The 23716-nt window shown below is 43.0% G+C and overlaps 1 protein-coding gene across 3 annotated transcripts; it reads left to right on the plus strand.

Annotated features, from left to right (window-relative positions):
* The first annotated feature begins 1336 nt into the window (after positions 1 to 1336).
* LOC112569580 lies at positions 1337 to 23455 on the plus strand. Of its 3 annotated transcripts, none has more exons than XM_025247411.1 (26): positions 1337 to 1492; positions 6269 to 6523; positions 7033 to 7385; positions 7733 to 7876; positions 8289 to 8449; positions 8861 to 9044; positions 9456 to 9646; positions 10307 to 10415; positions 10652 to 10843; positions 11384 to 11467; positions 11974 to 12138; positions 12335 to 12493; positions 12972 to 13166; positions 13516 to 13625; positions 13796 to 13949; positions 14221 to 14408; positions 14724 to 14811; positions 15111 to 15390; positions 15776 to 15951; positions 16114 to 16269; positions 16405 to 16550; positions 17037 to 17179; positions 17364 to 17461; positions 17662 to 17809; positions 19853 to 20375; positions 22234 to 23455. In XM_025247411.1, the coding sequence occupies exons 1-26, from the start codon at positions 1393 to 1395 to the stop codon at positions 22241 to 22243; spliced, it is 4512 nt and encodes a 1503-aa protein (XP_025103196.1). In that variant the 5' UTR covers positions 1337 to 1392; the 3' UTR covers positions 22244 to 23455. The 3 variants fall into 3 exon arrangements, with proteins under 3 accessions (XP_025103196.1, XP_025103188.1, XP_025103203.1); XM_025247403.1 differs by having other exon boundaries at positions 19853 to 20479; positions 22234 to 22778; XM_025247418.1 differs by lacking the exon at positions 19853 to 20375 and having other exon boundaries at positions 22234 to 22778.
* The last annotated feature ends 261 nt before the right edge of the window (positions 23456 to 23716 follow it).

The raw sequence follows: 23716 nt of genomic DNA on the forward strand, positions 1-23716 counted from the left end.
AAAGCACAGTATCTCAGATACGCGTATTTACCCAAGGTAAAAAAAAAAAAAAAAAAAAAAAAAAAAAGAAAAAAAGAAAAAAGTGAGAATTCCTAAAGCCGATTCCTTCTTAAAATCATTAGAGTGTCAGAAGTCAGGTGGTCAAAACAGTCTATCACACTTTCCTGCGTTGGGAAATATTTTCTCAAGGTCCAATTCATTTTGGCCAAGAGGTGTACTATGGCTCTCGATTGGTTCTTTAACAAAATAACTATGAAAAATTATTAGCGGAAAGTCCTGATCAAGAACCATTTTTTAGTTGATGAAGGCGTTTATTCACATCCACGTAGGGAAACACACACACACATACACACTTATCATACATTTCAAGTCATGGACTCATTTTCAAGCTTTAAAGACATTGAAAAGCTTCCAGGGTGGTTGGACCTTCTTTTCCTTCTCCATCTCTCACACTGATTCCAGGAGGTGCGCGAGATCACAGGCAGGTAGTTGGAGACCAACAGTCAACTGTACAGACATATTCCCCTCCACACATCAGTGTCACTCGTATTTATTTCAACATTCCATTGCCATTTTGCCGATCAAATTATTTTCATCTACGTTTTTATTTACTTGATTTTTTGTGGGGGAGGGAATTGCGCGATTGTGTTTCAGAGGACAAATAATCTGTTGACATCTCGCTGCTAGCGTATCGTACATTTGTTTGCTATTTTTACACCTACCTGTCTCCCTTTTAAATGAGGAAGTCAATGAGTCGGTGATAAACGTTTAATCTACACAGGCTATGACGTAGGTTGCTATTTATAGTAACACGGGGGAACGCAGTGCCACCTGTCTCCCCATTGTCCGCGGGTTGAAAAGTCGTGCAGGAAGGGAGCGGTGGCTCGGCTATTTCTGGCACACCCGACACGGATGCTCCGATCTCCCAAAATGACAGACCCGTCAGTCTTTCCCTTCTTTGCCGAAGATTCCTCAAATTTGAACAAAACTGTAACAGACGAGCAAAACCCCAAAAAACTGAACATTCGCATTTGCAATGAATTCTCTTCCTGCGTCTCCACGCACAGACTAGAACATTAATACACTTCCGGTCTGTCCCTGGCATCTTGTCATCGCGCGTCTGACTCTTCTGTGAATATCCTCAGGTGTGACAAAGTGATGACGAGTGGTGGGACTGCGGTGAGATGGGTGACTAATGGGAGGATTTCTGTAGGACAGCAGGCCTGTCGACGTCCAGAATGAACACGTCTGATGAAAGATGAGGCAGCGCCACCATGCACGACGCTGCTCGCCCAGGTGTGACGAAGCAAGCACGGCGGTTGGGGGAGAGGGAGGGTGGGGTGTGACACGCATATGGAGATATAAAAGGTGAGGACCGGTAGATGTTAGGCCATGAGACAACCCAGAAACCCATTCAGTTTCGAGAAGATGGCCACCACACGTGCAATGTTGGGACTGTACCTTTTGTTTGTGACTCCAATAGCCTCCCTTGGTGAGTACAAGAGTTTTGGTTCCTGTTTTACATTGTGCCATTCGTCCACATTTCTTTATTTCAAGACAAAATTTTCAGATGACAAAACTAAAGAGGTTTTTCAATAGCTTGCTGAATTCAACAAAAGTTAGCAATAAGAGAGGTTCAAGGCAACTAACTCTGACAAGAACAGTTGGCTGCTGAGAACACGGACAACAAATGTCTTGAAGAAATAATTGTCATGGCGGCTAAGTTGAAGAGAGGCTTCTTCGTGTGAATTCCATAGCAAGACCTCTTGTTTCTGTTACTATTATAATTTTTTACTGTATTTGTTTTATTATAAGATGCTACAATTTCTACTTAGCTGCTTTATCTTGGCGGTTTTGCTTCTTTCTTGCATTTTTGTTGGGACGGAGTGAGAGTCTGGCTGTGGGAAACGCTCTTTGTTCTCATTCTCTTCCTTCTCATTCTATCATGTGCTTCATTTTTCTCTTGTTATGATTTTTATTTTTATTTATTTTTTTGTTTTGTTTTTACCTTTTCTATTTGATATTTTTTTATTTCTTGACAAATACAAACTAAAACATTTTTTATACCAAATTCTGTTGTTTTGTTTTTTTCAACAAGTGTTTTATTTTGCACATACAACTGTTCGCTAACATTTTGAGGCTGTTATTTCTAGGGGCCTCCCATGCTTACATACTCTACCCACATGCACACATGCGCTGACTTGTTTTTCCCCTTTTATTTCTGGTTTTTCTGTTTTTCCCTCTCTCTCATCCTCTTTTATTTTTTTAACTCTCCATTATCACTTAGTTATTAATTACCACATCGGAGGATGGACTCATTAGACAAAGGCATCAACTTGTTTGTTGCAGTGACTGTGAGCTATGGTTATGTTTTTCCACTTCCTTAATACATTGTTGTTACAAACTTCTTGAAAACTGTCACAGACACTTGTAACAGAGAACTGGAAGGAAGATGGTTTGTTCTTTGTCAACACTTAAAATACCGGTTACAGAGAAGGAAGTTGATATGAGAACATTTCATCTCCTTCAGCGCCTGGAACATTCATTTGTCTTACCAACAACTTAGTTACAATTAAATACATTTCAGTACAGGTTATCCATTCACTTTAGATCCCAGCTTCTTAATAACTACTGTTCATTAACCCTATTCATTAATTTGGTAATAGTCGGAAAATCATTGCATTAAGGTTTCTTATAAGTTTTTCTCCAATTGACACCCATACACTTCAAAAGCCTTCAAGATTTTTATTTTTAAAGTCAAGGAGAGTTACATTTTTAGAAGCGAGATGTCACGAAGTCACGGCAGTTACAAAGTGATGTCCTATGACAGATGTCAACAGCTAGGTGTGGCCCCGCCCTCGCGTGACACTGCCATGATGGCGTGGTTGGACAGGTGAGCATGGTTACCTGCACGTGTCTCTTGTCCTCGGCCGCCGTACCACTCACTCCTTACCCTTTTCCTCCATGATTGGGTGCTGCATACATAATAAAGGAGTATTTTATCCTCCAACCACTCCTTACACCCTAACCTCCCCCCCCCCAACTCCCCAGACCCCCGACCCCCGATATTTTCTCCTATTGTCTATTGTTCTGTGCTTTCTCTCTTTTTTAATTATTATTTTAATACCTTCCCACGTGACATTTTTTCTCCTTCTCATTATGTGTGCGGGGGGGGGGGGGTGTCCTCCAGCATTAATCGACATCAGGTATTGCGCATGCGTACATCACTAACAACGTCCCCGTTGTCCCTCGTCAACTCTGAGTTTTAATTGTTCGCCATCCAGTGAAGTCTACATCCGTGATGGCAGCTTAATCTCCGCCTTCTTACATCTCCTCCGTGTAAGATCATAAATCATTCGCGTGTACGACATGAGTAATACCAAAGTCTCACAGGCACCAAGCATCTGACCGCAGCTTAGCATTCTGTGCGAGAGGTCAACTCCACTTGACCTCTTGTTCTCAAAAATAACAATGAAAAATAACTTCTGTCAATGCGTCTCTACTTTTGTGAAAGCCTTGAGGTCAGAGGGCAACACAAGCACAAAGATGACGTGTTTGGTGACCTTGACCCGAGACAACCCCGTTGGTAGTCGAGCAAGTCTCTCAAGTGTGACACTGCTTTTCATTTAGAGCGTCCTAGTGGTACCTTGGGAACTGACCAGACACAATCAGTTCATCATTGTGTTTGTCCTGCGTGCAGTCCGATCATGTCTACTGGCTATTTATCACAGACCCTCTCTCACCCACTGCATCACCATTTCCAGATGCTACCTCTGGCCGTGATAGAAGTACCTGGTCGTCAAGAAAAATATTTTGGCCATGTCCTTTATACCGGCTGCAATGTCACTCTAGAACAGGACTAACAAATGTACCATCTGTGTGTGTGTGTGTACACGAGCACCTCTGAGAATTATTGCTAAAAATCTCTTTTACACCGAAATAGACAATAAAGATGCATTGTATTTAGCCTCTCTTCCAACTTTCTATCTCTTTGTTCGTCTGTGACCCACGAGTGCAGTGACCTAGTCCGTTGAGCATGACGATGATGAAGTAGCCATCGCTGCACAGAGAGAGAAACTGGATCAGCAGCCACAGCGACAGGGAAGCAGGAATGCCCCTACATCCTGCTAAACAGGATCGCAGCCTGCCAAGAACAGAAGAATGTGTACAAGTATGAGGAAGACCTTCTTCACAGGACATCTGTCCATAGTTTCTGACCATTTTCACCTTGTAATGCCCTGCTGACTCATGTCACGTGATCTAGCAAGTAGTCGTTGTGAAAGCGTTCGGTCTATCGTCGGTCGTCTCTCAACGATGTTTTTTTTTTTTTTTCGATTTAATTTTATTATTTGTTTTAGAAACGAAATAAGCAGGTAGGTTCAAAATTGGAAGCTACTGCGCATGCCAACATTAAAATGGAGGTGCCTGTGGCCTGACACTTGACCTACTTACAAATCTGAAGTAGGAAGTGGACTAGGGGTTAGAGGAAAGTCTGGTAGGACAATGAGGACCCACCCGTGTAATTAAGGGCAGAGAATCAAATCTGGCATCCAATTCGAGTGTTGCCTGCCCCTGTGACAGTGATGGAGTCTTGCCAGGTTGATGCTCGGATGGTGCATCACCTACTGACCGAAGCAATTCACTCAGCGCCAGCAGCAGGACCGTCTAGTGATCGATCTTTCACGCATGCGCAGGGACAGTCCTTCTTCCCTCCCGTAATTTATCGGGGCCAGGGACTGTGTTGGTCTTCTGGCTGCTTGCCGAGTCCTCCATCACTGTCTGACCGACTGACCCGCTGTCGTAGGGTGCTGATGCTCAGTTTAGGTGGCTAGACCTTAGCCTCAACACCAGGACTGGCGCTCTGGCTATCCACTGATGTCAAGCAGTTAGCTGGTCTGCATTGTTTCAAACACAGCTGCACAGCCCACGCAGCACACAGCTGTACAGACCACGCAGCACACAGCTGCGCAGACCACGCAGCTGCAGAGAGATCCCCAGCATCGTCCAGCTGCGAAATGACGAGCGTTTCTATCGATCACAAAGGATGTCATCGCCCTCGTTGTTTGCCAGAACGTGTCCCGGATGTCCGGCAAAAGATGGATGGTACGGGATGTTAGGGCGAACAATAGTTTGTGTGTACAACCCTTGGCAGGCAGGGATGTTTGCTACAATTTTTTTTCGACTCTCTCTCTCTCCTCCCACCCATCCTGTCTGTGTCTCTGAGTCTCTGAGGTCGGGTTATCTTTCTCAAACACCTACGCATGCTTTCTCAGCTCATTAATTTCCAGTCTCTAGCAAACAAACATCATATCCTTCACGGCCATCCCCTCACACTTCCCTTCCCCATCCACCCCTTCCCTCTCCCCGAACTTCACTCACATCCTTCTCCTCCTCCTCCCTCTCCTCCTTGTTTAGGTGGAGGAAGGGGCTTGTATATACGAAATTTCGGCACAAGCTACTGGAATTCATTTTACACATTATCTTGTCGGCGGACATAGACGGCACGAACCCTAACCCTTGTTTAAGGTGACTTACATCTTGAGCCTGACTAAGACAGAAGACAGGAGGAGGAAGTGTCGCTGACAGCGGTGTCTGGGGTCACGTGGGCAATACGTAACCCGGAAGTGACAAACAAAAACAAAGTTCTTTCTAGTGAACTCACAGGTTGTGTCTCGCTCGCCCAAAATCTCAGTTTGCAATCCCTCATTTCTTTTTCTAATGAAATGTCTTGGTATAAATATTTGATATTTTCTGTACTGTTTGTTGTGCTGAATTTGCTCGCCTAAATCAATCAGGGAGCCTGCTCAGGCTTTTCACCTGGGTATGTACAGAGTGCGGGGTATGACTGTGACAGCACGCCATACATCTACCTGTCACTTCAAACACCAAGCACGTGACGCTCGGATGATGCATGGCGAGTGAGGTGCAAACATTATCTCACAAGTGAGATCATGCAATGCTTCCTGGCATTTTCATCTCACGATCTCATCTCACTCAACCTTCAGAAGGGCGGCGATGGTGGCGGGAAGGGTTGGTATCGGAAAACTGAAAAAAGATACCTGACAGACATGCAGACACACAAACAGACACGCAGACACACAGACAGACATGCAGACACACGGACAGACATGAAGACACACAAGAAAGACATGCAGACACACAGACGGAGGTAAACAAAAAGGTAAAAGGTGGAGATGATGGATGGCAGGATGGCTGAAAGATTTTTTTTTTTAGTTCTTTCCATCATTCCTTCCTTCCTGTGCCCCAGATCTCCTCCACTCCAGACGACTACGGCGGGACACGCCCTCGGTATACAGCAAGAGCGAGCTGGCGGACAAACTGAAAGATGTGTTAGAGAGAGACAGACCTGACTCACAGGAGAAGCCGCGGAGCTCCTGGGGCCTGGACGACGACCATGGAGGCTTCAGAGCACTTTTCGACAACCTCGACGACATCGCCGAGCACTTGCCCGAGGAGCTGACTGACTTTGACTTTGGCAGTTTCCTGGGCGACGATCAGAAAGGTTTGTGAACGAGTAGCTTCTGATCAGTCACAAGAAAATGAAATGAATGAAAAATTAATAACTTTCTTCAGGAGGAATAATTAAGAAAAAATACACTTTTGAGTTGCGTCTGTGATTCTTGGTATCAAAATATCCGTGAGCTGGTGGAGTAGGTATCGATAGGTATCGGGAGTATGAGTTTCGATAGGTATCAATCATGAGATCAAAGTTTAAATAGCTGTTAGAAAAAGCTGATTTTTCGTATGCATAAATGTAATTAAATATGATAGACATAATTTTTGGAGGGAAAATGTCTTTTACTTTACCATACATTACATCTGGAAGGATTTTCAAACTTTTTCCACTTGTTGTCAGTAACAAAGAGTTTATTTTATGCTTCTTGCTTATTACAAAATCTAATTTTAGTCCTTTTCTTGCAATTATTTAAAAGTGAAATTGAAAACTTAGAAGGATAACCCAAACGTTTGAAGCATTCAAATAATTTTGGAAAATGCTTTCTTTCCTTTCAGAATCTTTCCAGAAGGTCCTGCAGAGCCAATGCTTCAGAAATTCCAGCCGTCTAAGCCTCTTCCTGCGGCAGGTCCACGATGTGATGAAGGAGCTGCACGAGGAGCTTCTGGATAAATCCCATGACAACGACGACACGTCCCACGCCGGAAATGACAACAGCAAGGACAGCGACGACGACGATCATCCCACGACGACGGATGATGATGACGACAGGACCAGCCGCAGCCCTCCGGTCACCGAGGACACCGACGAGTCACACAGCGATGAAAGTCCCATGACCGCGTCCCTTGTTGCCAGCAACGACAACAGCAAAGACGATGTGGACATCGACGACATTTTTGAAATGCTGTCGGTGAGTGCAACTGAGGTTGATTTTGAAAAAGCGTTGCAACTTATCATTAAAAGGAAAACCAATGAGTAAACTTTTATTTCTCAAACAGCTGGTTTGGATCCATTGTAGGAAACTACTTCAGGAAATCTGATTGGTCCCAACTGTCCGACAGAGGCTTTCATAAGTCACGTGTGTGTACAAGCGTGACGTCTGTCCTGTTGATCCCTTTCTGTTCATGGTGATGTGAAGGCGCGTATCTTGAGAACCGAAGGGGTTTATTAATCTGATCCAGGGAGATAGCATCACAGTAAGCTATAGTAAATAATAAAACAGTGAGCGATGGTAACACGGGGAACTATTTTGTTCAGGCGGAGAGTCTGGAGTGTGTCTCGGGTTTCCTCAACGATGAGGACGAGAAAGAGCTGTGCCAACAGTTCTCCAAACAGTCTTCCCATGTCTTCTCCAAGTTCGCAGCTGTGGTCGAATGCACAAAACACATGGACCGTGACGATGTAAGTGAATTATAAAGTCTGTATGGTGTATGGTGTGTTGGTTTTATATATAGATACATGTATGTAAAATGTATTACGAATTGACTGTTCACTCAGGTCACGAGATTGCAGTTGGGGCGAAAAACCTCTGTTGTTGTTTGGAACTCTGGTTGTAAATAACACAATCTTTCCTTCGACTTCTATCTATTAATTTCTGTCACCCACAACATGTTTAAACCACTAGAACTTGACACGATTGATCACTTACAGCTCTGGAACAACAAAATACAATTCCAAGGTTTGTTGTCACAGGAGTTGTGATCTCGCTAAGATATTTCGTTTTTGAGAGCGGATGGTAATTTTTTTCCAGTGGATTGAACAGCTTTCATACAGTGGCAGTATCAATGTTCACAAGATGTTATTTCCATGACAGGATCTTGATGATGGAGTTCAAAGGGCACTGTTGACTCGCCTACTGGCCAAGCCTCTGTCCACCTGGACGTCCCAAGACCTGCAGCACGCTCTCTCAGTCTCTCCGGATGCAATCGACGACGATTTCCTCGAAGACCTCTCTGATGATCTTTTTGAAGAAAAGTATGTTTGAGCTGGAGAACATGATGTAATCCTTTTTTCCGTTCTTCATCTGTGTACAACAGTCTTTGAAAATTCATTTAAAAGCAACAACAACAATAGTAATTCTACCTTTGTCAATAAATGCTACTAATAATGGCAATAACAATGACAACCTGGGATTAGACGATCCGACTATAAAACCTGAAAAATTACACGAGACTACACGCACCAAAGCACCCTGAAAGACAGATCACGTGACAATCAGAGACTCGAAAACTATTCCCACCAACAACACTTCGTCGCACTTACTACATCCATCGCACTGCCTCCTCTCCTCCTTCCTCTTAACCCTTCCATTCCTTCTCCTGTGGCACAACTGACCTTCCACAAAATCCTAACTGGACATCTTTACTGCTTTCTGCTCCTTCACAGTTTGTCTGCACTGAGTCGCCTAGCAACACGAAGAGGAGCGAACCCCAGCCTTCAAGTGGCTCTGAGACAACGGATCCTGGCCGGACAGCCGATGGACCATCTGGACGCCAAGCAGATCAGCGGCCTGGGCAAGGGGCTCCTCGCTCTCAGCGACGATTCGCTTGACGATCTTGACCCACAGGAGGTCAGTTCTCATTCAGCCTAGTGTCTATACAACGGAGCTAATGTGTAGACACCAAGATATATATATATTTACACAGCAATATATATATATAAAGTTTAGAGATAGTTTCATGGTTCGTGTCCTTTCGATGCAGAAAATCATCTAAAGTTCAGAGGGCGGAAGGTCACACGTGCGCCATCATTGATACAGAAGAAAGTGCGATTGCTTATGAATCTCAGACCTCATCAGACCAGAAATTTGAAACAGTCCTTGATTTATTATTCACAAACATTTTCTTTTCGTTATTTTCCCTGCCTTTGTCTGACAAGCGATTTAAACTAGTCTGTGATTTATTCTTACACAACTTTTCCTATCGTGAATTATTCGGAGGTAATTAAATAGAATTAAAATGATTGGTGCTGCTTGTTTCAGTTGTTAAATGCCGATCTCTACGACATTTTTGATGATGATGACGATGATGACGATGACAGCTCTGAGCATGATAGTAGAATTGATGACGATGATGACGACGATGATGATGATGACTTATTTGTCGGCCGACGATTGGCCATCGGTCATCGCATGATGCAGGCGCCGATAAACGGATCACAACAGCTGGCAAAGTACGTACCTCCTTACTGACCTTTGACCCCCGATTTGATATGATATCACACTTGACAAGGTCTTCTTGGAGTAGCAATGCCGTGGTATTTCACGGTGTGAACTTTATATAAATATTATATATTGATATCGCTTATTTTAGAGATAAATGAAACAGTTTACAATAGTTATCAGTGTCAGGAGTAATCAGATGGAAACAAATATTAAATATTATTAAAATTTTCAATGTAGAGTGCATATGAAATAATAAAATGTTAGCGTAGATTATTGAGCCTTTACAACCGAGAAAACCCACAGACATCGCATTATGGTCATGTTACTGAACATATCTCGGGTGTGCTGTGGAGAGGTTGCCATTATTTATTTATTCTCCGAATACCTGCTGGATAATCGTCATTTCAACTTTGTCAAACTTTTATGTAACCTCCATGTAAAAATTTTGCAAAACCTTGGTCAGTTTTTTTCCCGTGTGTGTCCATCCGCGTTAAGGGCAGCGTTTAATGTGTTGTTACCAACAAATTTTCAGCTTTTTGTTTGGCTAGGGTTGGGGATTAGAGAAAGTGTGTGTTGAGGGAACGAAGTGGGGAGGGGGAGCCTGAAGACATGAGGTACAAAAGATGGTGGACAGACTTCTTATAACATCGCGTTGGTCGGTTTTGCAGGGTCGTTCGTTTCCTCTACGATGATCTGGACTTCATTGAAAATGTGGATGCTGACGATTTGCTAGAGGCCGCCGCCGACCTCAAAGGACTGGACCTCGATGATGACGATGTGAGCGTGTGTGCATGTGTGTGCATGTGTGTGCATGTGTGCATTGTTGCATGTGTGTGTGTGTTTGTGTTTTCCAATTTAGAACGTTACAGTACTCATTGACATCCTTTCCGTGAACTACTAAACTGAAGCAGTACAAAAATAATCTCACGGTCTTTGGACCACAATCTGCATTGATATTCGTGAGCTGTGTTTACTGTCTTCATCAGAAGCTGTACTAACTTTGTGTGCCCCAGGCCGCCATCCTGCTCAGACGCATGTCGCAGTCCCCGAAGTTCCCGTCCCTCACACAAGTCACGGTCCCGGAGATGGTGCGCCTGAAGGCCGTGCTCCCCGGCTTGACCCCGACACAACTGCAGCAGCTTCCTCGCCAGGTGGTCAAAGATGCCCTGGACACCCTCAAGGACCTAGACTTCGGGGAATCGCAGGTAATGTCGGTAGTCGCTGCTGAAAATCTTGCTTTGTTCATAGCCGGGTGGAAACTATAAGGAGCAGTCCAATGAAACGTGGAAGACGCAAATTTCGGACTTGAAAATTCCCTGATAGTAATCCCAAGGGTTGGCAAGTACTTCTTCCATTGTGCTGTCAGTCAGACCAACAATGGCAGGGTTGCCAACTCCTTGGGTATGCAAGGAGTCCATAAACAGTTTGTTTTATTTGACTGCCCATCGTAAATTTATTCCGTTTTCTTCTTTCTTTTATTGTGATTTGCTATGGATATTTTTCTATCTATGTTTACAAGACAGTTCTCAATTTGTTTACCTGCTGGAGGCCAGGTTTTCGTGTCGCAATCAAAGATGAATTGAATTTTGTTTTAAATCTGTGTGTGCGTGAGTGTGTGTGTGTGTCTGTGTGTATGTGTGTGTCTGTGTGTGTGTGAGTGAGTTCCAGTACGTCCCTGGATCTGTGATATCAAGCCAATGAATAAGTTGCATTACTTCACTATTTGTTTGCGTACTTGATGGTAGGCCCGCGAGCTTCTTGACGACGTCTTCGATGATGATGATGATGACGATGACAGCGATGACGATGATGATACTGATGATAAAAAGGTAAGGACATCAAAACAGTGAACAAACTAGACAGAACTCAGTAACTAGATATAATTATCTCCAAGAACACAACAAAAGCGTAGAGTACAAATACATAATTTGTAAACCTAATATTATTTACGTGTGAAAAGTAAATTTAATATAATCATACCGCCATGTGATGATTGGTGAGATGTGAGTGATTATCACAACAAGACACGTGCAACTGAAGAACATCTATCTCACAAGAGTAAGTCTTTAATTTTAGGTTGCTTTTAATTTCTTCTTATCTTCTAAGATTTGAGTGATGACACTGGATATGAAAAAAACCATTGACTGAGTGATGTCGGGTGCTAAAAAAAACAAACAAACAACAAACCAGACCCATATTTTTCGTCGTCTTTTTATAATTGATGACATTATTGATGTTTATCACCATCACAAAATAAGCATATTTATTACTCCAAAAATTAAATGCAGTAAGGAAACAAATAATTTTGAGCTACGTCATGCAATTCTGTGCGCAGGCGCGACATCTGTCAGTTGAGGACTTCCGGCGTATCGGGGCCCTGGCACGCGGTCTGGACGCCGACGACATTGAAGATCTCGACGACGATGTGGTCAGCAAGGTGATCGACGACATTGACGACCTTGACCTCAGCGATGCCCAGAAAAGGCTCTTCGTGGAAAAGGTGAATGGACATAGGAACTGATGTTACGTATCTCGAAATTCAGTGAGGCTCTTTCTGACAGATGTTTAAAAAAATCTACTTTAATTATTAATGCATTGTTTTATCATTTAAAACTACATCTACTAGTTTCGTCTTAACTCACATTTATACGAGATGGGTAGAACACAGGTAGATAAAGTCTGTTGGTTTCCCGCAGGCGAGACAAGCGATGCTGAAGAACCCTGGCGCCGTGTCCCTGATCCAACTTCCTGGCCTCGCTAATGCTGTCAGTATTGACGACATCGATGACTTGGACGATAACGAGGTCGTGAAATCTCTCCAGGTCTCGTCAAAAACTAACTGGCGAGCCGCTCAGGTAACCCTCGTTAGACTAAGACTTTAACAAATCATTAATAATTATTGTTTTTATTTTGTTGAAGAGAATTTTTTCGCCAATTTCGTGCAGTTTTGTGAGGCAGCATGGGTGAGAAAAACTACACGTTAAGCTGATTTGGTGACAAAGGGAGATAATTTATACAGGTGGTTGTATAGTTGGTGCCAAAGGGAGATAATTTACACAGGTTGTTGTATAGTTGGAGGTTTATTTGCCCTTTTCTTCGAGCTGGTACGATGTTTGTTCCGGTTAAGCGAAAGATACAAAGAAAACGTTAATGAATATTTCAGTTATTACTTTCCAATGCTATATCTAAACCTGAAATACTCACAATTTTTTTTTAATTACACACCTGAAACAGAAGGTAAACAATACTTTGGTTTCTGTTTTCTTCCAACATTATGTCTGCAATCTAATAGAAGACTAAACAGTGTGTTGTATTGTGTTGCTCCACCTGCAGGCCGCCACACTCGTGGAGAAGGTCAAGAAGTCGCTGGGCGGCCGTTCCCTCCGTCCTTCTGACGTCACCAGGCTCGGAACTCTCTCGCGCGGTCTGCTGCCACGTGACCTGGACGACATGGTGGACCGCCCGGATGACGTCGACGATCTGGCTGATGTTCTGGGAGACCACGAAGACGAGCTCTCTTCGGGAATAGTTAGTTATCATTTTCCTCGTCTTTCCTTAAAACAATTTCTGTGCTATTCCCTCAGTATTCCTTGAATTTCTTCTTCCTTCTCTTCATCTTCATCGTCCTCCGTTTTTTTTTTTTTTTTATCTTCTTCTACCACAGACTAAACTTTAAATTCTTTTACATAATCATACATTATAGTTATCTAATATTACTTATGTTGTTGTTAAATGACGATTGATGTCATCAACGGTCCTTTTTCGAATAGAAGCTTGACGGATTTTCTGTTTGTGATGTTGTCAGCATTGTTTATTCTCACTGGCTAGGCTGAGGTGTAAAGGTCTTCTTGAACTGTAATGGAATTTTACATTGCAGGTTGACAACATCGTAGATAAAATCCGCGACAAAGACGACCTCGACGACTTAGGTGATATCAAAGTAACTGCCAGCTACGTGGCGCAGAAAGGAGTCTTCCTCGCCTATTTGTGAGTGCTTCTCTGTATTGTGAGACTGGTAGGTGGGTATGTAGACTGCTCTGTGAGATTGTTATGTGTTATGGCTACTGTGACTAGCGTACCACGGCTGTTGTTTGTGTGATTAGAGGGCTATGATTGTTGTTATGTGATTAGAAAGCTATGGTTGTTGTTCATGACAGATCGCCCAATGAGTTCAGTTCCCTGGAGTTTGACGACGATGCCAAGAAAGCCTTCGTAGCCCTCATGTCCAAGATGAACACGGCCAAACTGCCCAGAGACCAGCTGGAGTTCCTGGCGGACGAGATATCGGACATGATCGACGACAAACAGGAGGTAGGCAGAGAAAAAATGATGCTACTTAGAAGATGATGATGATGATTATTATTATTATTATTATGATCCTGTTGATGATATGGCGAACCCTCAGCGACTTGTTTTCATGGCTACTGGCCATGGCCTTAACCTTGCAACTCCTCCTCACTTCCCTCGCGTCATGGCCTTAGGTTATCAACATACAAAGTGAAGGATGGTGTTGGTGTTTCGTTACTATTTATTTCCCCATAGTCCTGTACACTCATCGTGAGGCTATTGACCTGGTTTCCAGGACGACCAAGACAAAGCTAGTTCCAGACGACTGCGGCTGCTGGGCGGGATGGCCTTGGGTTTGACCCCAGAACACATCAAAGAGTTCAGTGGGCGGGCGATCATGGATAACCTGGGTCCTCTTGGAGTTCTTCCCTTCACTCGCCTTCAAGCACGTGCAATACTTGACAAGCTGGACGATGTTGACCCGTGAGTGGCCTCGAAAAACCCTTTTTTCGGATACTATGGTTGTTTTGATTTAGGTGGTTACTTGTTGTATATTCTGATTGGTCTGCTAGCCACGTATACCTATTTCTGACCGCCTCGTAAACCATTTGGTCTAGTTCTAGCCCGCGTGTGTAATATCCTACACATCAGGCTGTATAATCTGGAATTCAAGTAAAAAGAATTTTCTCGAAGACACCCACCCAAGTCTTGGGTGTTTTCATGCTTGAAAAAGGGGAAATTGTAAAATGTACTTACCTTTGTCCATGATACAAGCTAATCAGTCATCTGTCCAACCAGGGAGTGGAAGTGCAAGACCAGCATAGTAGCCAGTGCTGGACCCCTGCTCCAGTTTGCTGATGACGATAAACTCGAGACTATTTGCGAGGTAAGGAACACTTATGTCGCTGACAAATAATGTTTAAATCCTTGTTTGGCAAGTCGCTTTGTTCAGGAAGAATTAAACAAGAGACATTGTTGTATTCAATGGACTGAATGACCTCAACCCTGTCAGCAAGCGTGAATACACGCAATACAAAATTATTATACATTGCATAGACTCACCTACGCATGCGCAGTCACGCTCTGGCAGTCTATATCGATAATATGGTTATAACACGGTTATAATGCCGTTATAATACCGTTATAATACGGTCATTTGTGAACATCATTGTGTGACGTCACCAGAAGGCGCTGGCCGCCAGCTTCTCGTCGATCGAGCGCCGCCTGGAGCGCCACCACGAGCTGGTGGAGGAAAGGTGGGAGGAGGGCTTGTGGCGCGAGGACACCCCCGACACACGTGACACCCCCGACGATACAGACCTGTCTGACGTCATGGATGACGTAATCGATGACGTCACGGAGGATAGCGAGGGCAAAAAGCGTCTGGTCACGCGCATGTTGGCAGCTGCCACGGTTACCTCCCTTTCTTCCAACAAAGCTTCAGGCAGACGTCGCAGAGCTACGAGTGAGTTTTTTTTAATAATTTCGACACCTGATATTTCTTTGTCCATTTGTCTCTCTCTCTTTTTTTCTCCTTCCAACCCTGTCTTCCACATGGTGTTACTGCGGCAGCTAATATGTATATCTTTTCCCATGACTGCTGCTTCTGTCTTTAGTACCACCATCACCACCAACTACTACTACTTGTGAAATCGTTGTTCCCTCCGTCAATATCACGAACTACGCGTTTTTTCTCACTTTCACTCACTCGAGATTCTGTCACATTGACTATCACGTATGAGAAGATGAGAAACAATGACACATGTTGTATCTCCGACTGACATTTGTCCAGTTTTCTGTCCATTCCGTTGTGAGTCCATGTCATTCAAACTGTCCGTACTACATTCCAGCGGGAGACTTGTCGTGCAGCGTGCTACGTCAACTGCGACAAGATGTGGTTCTTGTCGGTGTAGACCGGGTGGCAGGGATGTCAGACCAGGAGTTCAAGGACTGCCTGGAGTTCGTCGGAAACGCCAGCAACTGGGCCGACAAGGACCTGGCCGTCCTGCTGGCCCGCGCAAAACAGGTCAGGACCAAAGATCGGCACTCTCTTGTTATTTCCTACCATTATTTATTATATCGCAGAAATATCAGGAACTCAGTGTTCGCCTGTGTGACTGCATATTTTATATGATAATTCAAATTCCACAGGTTTATTTTTGACAAGATCGATCCTTGTCCTCCACAGGTCCTCGGCAACTATTCAACGTGGACTAACGAGCTGGTTCGGCGAGCCGGGGTACTGGTGGCGGCGATGGCTGCCGAAGATATTGCTAAACTGAAGCTAACCGGGGTGGACAGCCTCAACAGCATCGGCAAGCACGGTCGTCTCAACGAGCAACAGGTGAGTTCCCAACTCCATGTAGCGCTGTCCTTCAACACATCACCCACTCAACTTGCAAGATGTGAGGGAGTGAGAGTAGATGGTGGAGTTTGTGGTCAAGGGAGTTACTCTCTAAAGAAAGTTTTCTCTTTGCAGCTTTTGGCAGGTTTCACCCGCTGGCTGGAACTGAAGAAAAAGAACAACATCACGGCTGTAACAGCTGGAGAATTCTCGTCCTTGTCTGAATTTGTGTGTGGCCTCTCCGTGGTGCAGATATCTGAGCTTCCAGTATATGTGTTCAAGTAAGTTGTCTCCTCCTTCCTCATTTTTCACTCGTCTGCATCCTGACATTAACAGCTTCGTTTGAGACAGTTGTAAGACGGCTGGAGTGAGAAAGCAAGAGGACAGCCTCACAGTAGACAGAGTGAATTCTTGCAACTCAAAGTGATTATTTCAGCATTAAAAAATTAAAAATTGAAATTGGACCCATCCCATAAGTATGAAATTTCAGTATTTTAAATTTGCTTTTGTTGACTGTGTTGGTCTGCTTCCATAAAGGATAACAGAAAACCGCAGAATTCTCTCAATCATAACAAACACTGTACCATTGCACCTCCTGTCCGTCCTGACAGCACACAATTTCTTGACATGCTGTGACATCTCGTGGACTTCTTGGACTAACAGGTGTAACGAGTTCTTGCTGTTCATGTAGCGGTGGTCTCTCCCTTCCTTAGCGACAGTCGTGTTTGACACAAACAGTTGATGCTCTGCTTCTCTCTGGTCCACAGGCAGTCGCTGGATGTCCTCGGCAAGGCTCGATCGTGCAACGCCCAGCAGCTGGGCGCCTACGTGTCGCGAGCTCACGATGTCTTCGGGAAACGGGTGGTCACCTGGTCTCCAGCTGTCGTCGGTGACATGGGCCACCTGCTTGGTATGTGCTTCGCTGTTGGAATAGTTAGGCATACCCTCGCTGATTTGTAACCGCTGCCTCCAAGCAGCAATAACAGCTGAACAGACCCCTCATCTCTCATCCCCTCTTCTTGCCAAATACAAAGGCTTAATGCGAGCATCACATGTCAATGGCATTAATAAATTGTCGTTTGTCTTGACCTCAGGTGGCCTGTCCTCATCCAGTGTGCAGGAACTGGCTGGTCATCAACTGGCCCTCATTCAGCCAGGCGTCATCTCCAGGTTGCCGGTGGACACAGTAAAAGTCAGTTCCAGAAATTTATTGCGGGTGGTTGATGCTCTAAACAAACTGACATTTATTTGCTATTTAAAAAACATTTATTTGCTACTTCAAACATTTATTTGCTATTTCAAACATTTATTTGCTACTGTAAACGACTGTCAACTTGTTGTAAACTAAAATAATTGTGTAGCTGTAAACACAAGCGTGTCTCTCACCTGCAGGCACTAACGGTGGCACAGCTAAAGCAGCTCAGCACCAACCAGGTGAACTCGCTTCGTCTGGCGCATTACAACGCTCTGAGTAAAGACCAGCAGGCAGTCTTGGATACCAAGGCAACCGTGTCCTTCCAGAAATCCTCCAAAGTACCAAGTAAGTCCTCGCTGTCACCCATCTGTGACCCTGTAAAGCATCTACTTTGTCTGCTGTGTCAGGTGTAACGGTGATACTGTGTTGGCTGTAACGGTGATGTTGCACTCGAAACCAGAAGTGCTCCAGTCCTGCACACTCTTGTTACAAAACATCTTTTTATAGGCCTGAATGTGTGTTAGAGAGTTTGCATATCCTTATAAGGACATATAACAGTGAAAATTTCAATATATGCGCATAGATGTGAAGATATTCAAATTTACACCACACGTGTCTTTATTGTGACATATAAAGATACATTTCAACAGTCTAGACCACATTCACGCATGTAAGGGAATGTTTTTCTTTGGTAACAGGGGAGTGTTTAGAAATGGAACATCTCTGGTTCAGAGTGTGTAATCGTATGCAACAATGTCTGTTACAATTGTGCCTCGTGTAACTGTGCATGGTGTAACAGTGCTGTAACAGCATCTTTGGTAGCTGTGTAACAGTGTAACGATGTCTGCTACAATTGTGCCTCGTGTAACTGTGCCTGGTGTAACAGTGCTATAACTGTCTCATGTAACTGTGTAACAGTGTAACGATGTCTGCTACAATTGTGCCTCGTGTAACTGTGCCTGGTGTAACAGTGCTATAACTGTCTCATGTAACTGTGTAACAGTGTAACGATGTCTGTTACAATTGTGCCTCGTGTAACTGTGCCTGATGTAACAGTGCTATAACTGTCTCATGTAACTGTGTAACAGTGTAACGATGTCTGCTACAATTGTGCCTCGTGTAACTGTGCCTGGTGTAACAGTGCTATAACTGTCTCATGTAACTGTGTAACAGTGTAACGATGTCTGTTACAATTGTGCCTCGTGTAACTGTGCCTGGTGTAACAGTGCTATAACTGTCTCATGTAACTGTGTAACAGTGTAACGATGTCTGTTACAATTGTGCCTCGTGTAACTGTGCCTGGTGTAACAGTGCTATAACTGTCTCATGTAACTGTGTAACAGTGTAACGATGTCTGCTACAATTGTGCCTTATGTAAGTGTGCATGGTGTAACAGTGCTGTAACAATATCTCATGTAACTGTGTAACAGTGTAACTGTCTGCTATACCTAAGCCTCCTATGTACAACTATGAACTGCGTAACACATCTGCTGTAACTGTCTGTGTAACGATGTCGTCTGCTGCTTATGAATACAGAGCAATTAACTCTAAATGTTGTGGAGGACAGTTGCACTCTTGGATGTCACACCTTGTGACCCCAGTTCCTCACACATTCATGCCACGTGCTTGATGATGCACAGTTCAGGCTGTTTCCTGCTTTTTAACTGGGCAACCTGCATCTGTCTCATGTTTCTACGGGGACCTCCATGGCCTCACTCTCTCATCTGAGGAGAGAGAGATGGGAAGAGAGTGAGAGCACCATTTTTTTCTAACTCCGTGCGCCAGTGCATCTCACGCTAACAAAGTCTGGTGTTGCAAGACAATTAAAAAGCCAGCAGGCTGAAGAGAATTTCATTTGTGATTAACACTCATTTATTTAGCGAATTCTTTGCTTGACATTTCATTGGCCGTTGCTTCTTGTGGAAACTGTGCGCTGACGATGTATCATGGCTTCATTCTAACGCGCATGACAAACAAGTCTTAAGCTTCGTCCTCCTCGGGCAACTGCCTTGGCTTCTCACGTGACCCTTAACAAGCCATGATGATGACTGTAGACCTTTGTAATGCAGAAAGTGTAAAACTGTAAACTGATCATAGAAACTGAAATGTATCAACGCCTAATGCCAATGTCTTTTGACACAAGAGATGAAAATGGAAAAAAAAAAATCCAACATAAGCTTGAAATATTTTAAGGGAAACAGTTTCAGTTGTGGTATTTTTAGATTTCTATATACAATACCTTCATTGACCCTTTTGAAGGTATACATTTATATCATTATTAGTAACTTTCATTTAAAGGAGGTAGAATAAGAACAAAAACTCCTGGAGAAGACCAGAATCATCAGCTACTTCTGCTTCTAATCCTACCTGACTGTGTCCCCTCCTTAGGTAGCAGCGTGACGTCAGACACGGGTATAGTGAGCTCTTCTTCCGAAAAACCACAGACATCCTCACAACAGCCTGGAGAAAATGCTCGAGATACTGTAACACCTGGTCGACAACAGTCGTCCGGTGTCCTGCAAACATCCTCCCCGGCATTGAGTCGCGAGGAAGTTTCCAGCTCGCAGACTCTGGCATCTGGTCATTCGTCAAATACGAATGTCGAAACCTTCACAACCACCACAAGGACAGTTGGACAAAACTCGGAGTCAGATACAAAGAATGAGCGAGCTACTCCAGCTTCAGAGAAGCAAACCTCGACGATTCCCAAAGCGCCTCAGACCACGACCCCGTCTAAAGTTAACGCAAACCCGTCAAAAGATGTCGCAGTTAACCCTGGTGGTGACCTCACGACATCCACGACAGTTACATCCGAGCCCAAGACGGCGGCTGGAAATCCCGTGACGGCGGTAAAACCCGAGAACACGAAGCAGACGGAAGCAGGCGAGAATGAGGCCTCGAAAGTGGCAGGGTCGGTAAACGTAACAGAAACAAACTCACCCTCATCATCATCAGAATCTCCATCCAGACAAATACCAGCAGAACATAGTGGCCTCGGCCAGAGCCAGTCACAAGGTAGTTTCCATTTTCTGTATCCATTTGTTTGCCGTCTCCTGCAAACCCCCAGCATGGCTTGTCCCCAATAGTCTGAGACATATCCAAATAAACCTCCGCCATCTCCATCACCTCTGCAAGGTAGATGTCCTTGCACTTCATCTACCCGGGATGGGCAGACGGCGAGCCTGTATCACTCTCCTCATATCCACCTTTCTGCTTTAAGACGGGGAACAAAAATGTTAACCCGATATCCTAGTAACAGTCTAATTGTTAGTACAAACAAACTGATATAGTAACATTGCCATTTAAGTAACAGAATTTAGTGACATCACAGCAAGTGATACTCATCAATATAGCAAAATTGAGACAATAGTAATTGTATGCACACACACACACATATTACCAGTAGTCTTAAACTTTCAAGTAATAGCACACACTCAGAATTTTGAGTAATGTTGATCAACTATATTTCAACTTTTTACACCAGAAAAAATTTGTTTAAAGCACCAGAAGTATATCCTTTTTATCTGACGACATTGTACATATAAAAAAGGAATTGAAGCTAAAGCTTGTTACTCTGTAAAATGTTCTGTCCTGCTCTTTATTAATATGTTTGTGGTTTCTTGCTGGAGCATTGCTGTTCTTTGAAGACGCTTGCCTCGACTCACAAACTTCTCACAAAATATTATTTTCCTAAATATGAGTGAATAACCTGTCCGTTCTCGAGATACAGGCTCACAAATATCATCATGCATAGAGAGAGTTCAAAACCTGTGAAGTCACAAATGTCTGCGTGAGGACCTAATTAACCTATAACCCCAGTTTTCCAACTGGTTGTAACCTTGGAAACCATCAGAAAACATGTCTGGGTGCGTTTCTGCAGTCGGTGCTTTTGATCTCTTTTTGTGTGTGGTGATATTTTTGAAGGTGTATCTCGAGGAGGTAGGTGTGTTCTTCGCTAGGATTTTGGCAATTATTATTTTGTTTTAAAAAAAAATGCGCCTAGGAAGATCTTTAATCAGACACACTTTGTCGATTATGTTTGGTGATGTGTTTACATCACCGCCATATCGAAAACTTGTTAAACAGTCATATATTCGACAGTTTATGTCTCATTTAAGATGCTCCTAATAAGCATGTGTCACAACGGGCTTCAAGTTTTTTTTTTGTTGTATGTAATGATGCTTAAAGCTGACTTAAAAACAACAACAATAACAAAACGCTTGCCCTAAATCCTTCCATTACTGCCTGCTTTTAATTGGTGATGTGTTTTTCCTTTATGTTCGTTCTTGTTTATTCGTCTGGAACGCAAGTGCTTCGCTTATTATTTTTAACGCAATTTCAGTGTTGTTTGACATGCTCATCATGGAAACTAGTTATGTTTTTGTTTGTTATGAATATGTGGATATCAGCCGTTTCCTTGAAACGTTATTGTCAGCGCGTCTGTTTGAAATAAAACTGCTATTGTGCGTTTTGTTTACACGCAGTTTTTTAAAAATATGTTATTATTTTAAAAATTAAATGTAATAGACTGCTTTACTGCATTTATCACCAACATTTCTGTTTGCAAAAATACAGATTTTCTTTTGTAGTGCTTTACTAAGGGAGGTGAATCGCAGTTGGAGGTGTGTCGCTGATTTTGTTCCTTTAAAAACAATTGTGCACATAACACTACGCTGGAAATAGAAAAATGATTTAACCCTCCATGATTAACCTTTATTATCTTCCATCACCATTTTGTATATTTAATTATTGAGAAATTTGTGTTCCAGGTGGAACTAGTGGTCTGGTCTGGAGTCTCACCACGCTTCTTTTGGCTGTCACGGTGAACCTGCTCTTACGATGATCTACAGACCTGAGTCACACGTTGCGCTCCTCTCTATGTAACTGTACACCTTGATGGCTTCCCTGTTACAAAAAGAAATGTGAGACTTGGGGGAGAAGGGTTGAAGTCAGAGGACATTGTGGCAACGACTTCAAGAGATAGCTATACTGCAATGCCACCATGATCCATTGAGTGTCTGGACAACTGTGAAACGATGTTCTTTCTGCTTCAAATAATTTGGATCGTTCCTTTTCGCTCTTTAGTTTAAATTTTTTTTAAAAATATTGTTGTCACTACCATCTCGCCATTTATCAGAGACAACCGGAATTCTAAATTTCCATTCTTTTAAGATTTTCAGAAAGCGATATTAAACTGATGTTCTTTTATATTTTAATATGTTTCTGTGCAAACGAGAGTGTCTGTGTGTCTGTATGTGTAGGCACCTGTATGTGTATGTTTCCTATTTGATTAAAAAAATTTACTTTCAACTTCTTTAGTTGAGTTTGTTATAAAAAGTACAAAAAAATGTGATGTTTTGTCACTGTGGTTCAGTTGTTCATAGCAATCCTTTTTATTTAGAAACGCTGTTTTCAACTCACCCTCTGTTTAGGAAAAATAATTATAGCGCTCATCAAAGTTAACTACTTGTGAGATCGACTTTCTTGAAGTTCGTTTTATTGCGACGTATCGAACAAAAATATACTAAACATTGTACGTGATGGTATTCCATAATCACCTATCCAGTTCTGCTTCAAAATTTTTCAGAATTAAATAAATCTTGTACAACTTCTACAGCAACTAATGAAAACAGAAAGAATATACACTGTAATTAAACTGAACTCTTTAGGCTTTATCAGTTTGTGAAAAACAATCAGATGTCTACAGTGGAAATAAAAGAAACAAAAATAATGAACAGCTATGATATTATCACATATATGCGTCTCTCAGTCGTATTTTGAATGAAACAATTAATGTGTCTTTAATCATGTCGATCCTTATTGAGTCTGGATTACAATGAGTACCAGCCAGCATAATAACAATCAACTTGTCATTTGCTCTCGTGGTTATGGATTCTTTTAGTGAATCACCTTGTTTTCATTACTCCTAAATGTCATGCCTTTTCGGATCGTTGTTAATGCCTTCACGATGGAAATAAACAATTTCTTCGTTTTCAACTTGTCGATATTGTCACTGATCGAAGTGGCATATATAGTGCTGGTGATGAGGTGGAAGGAGTTACATCTGTTTGCTGTCCTCGAAGACAGTTGTGTTGTTTGTGATAACTAATGTTTTCTCTATATTTAGTTATGTTTTGCTTTTTATTGGCGGCCTCGGTCATATTAGTGATGGGATCCGACTGTTTTACGTTGAGGCCTGCAGCATGCTTCAGCCACCTGTCTATAAGGTTTGCAAAAGGGAAGTAATGCTCG

Source organism: Pomacea canaliculata, linkage group LG1 (genome assembly GCF_003073045.1).
Source record: "Pomacea canaliculata isolate SZHN2017 linkage group LG1, ASM307304v1, whole genome shotgun sequence".
Taxonomy (NCBI): domain Eukaryota; kingdom Metazoa; phylum Mollusca; class Gastropoda; order Architaenioglossa; family Ampullariidae; genus Pomacea; species Pomacea canaliculata.

Bases quoted from the DNA above. Each gene is read 5' to 3' on its own strand.
- LOC112569580 (XM_025247403.1), top strand. From the start codon at position 1,393: ATGAGACAACCCAGAAACCCATTCAGTTTCGAGAAGATGGCCACCACA. The intron at 1,493-6,268 runs GTGAGTACAAGA...CCTGTGCCCCAG, and splicing joins GACTCCAATAGCCTCCCTTG to ATCTCCTCCACTCCAGACGA. The intron at 13,167-13,515 runs GTTAGTTATCAT...TTTACATTGCAG, and splicing joins ACGAGCTCTCTTCGGGAATA to GTTGACAACATCGTAGATAA.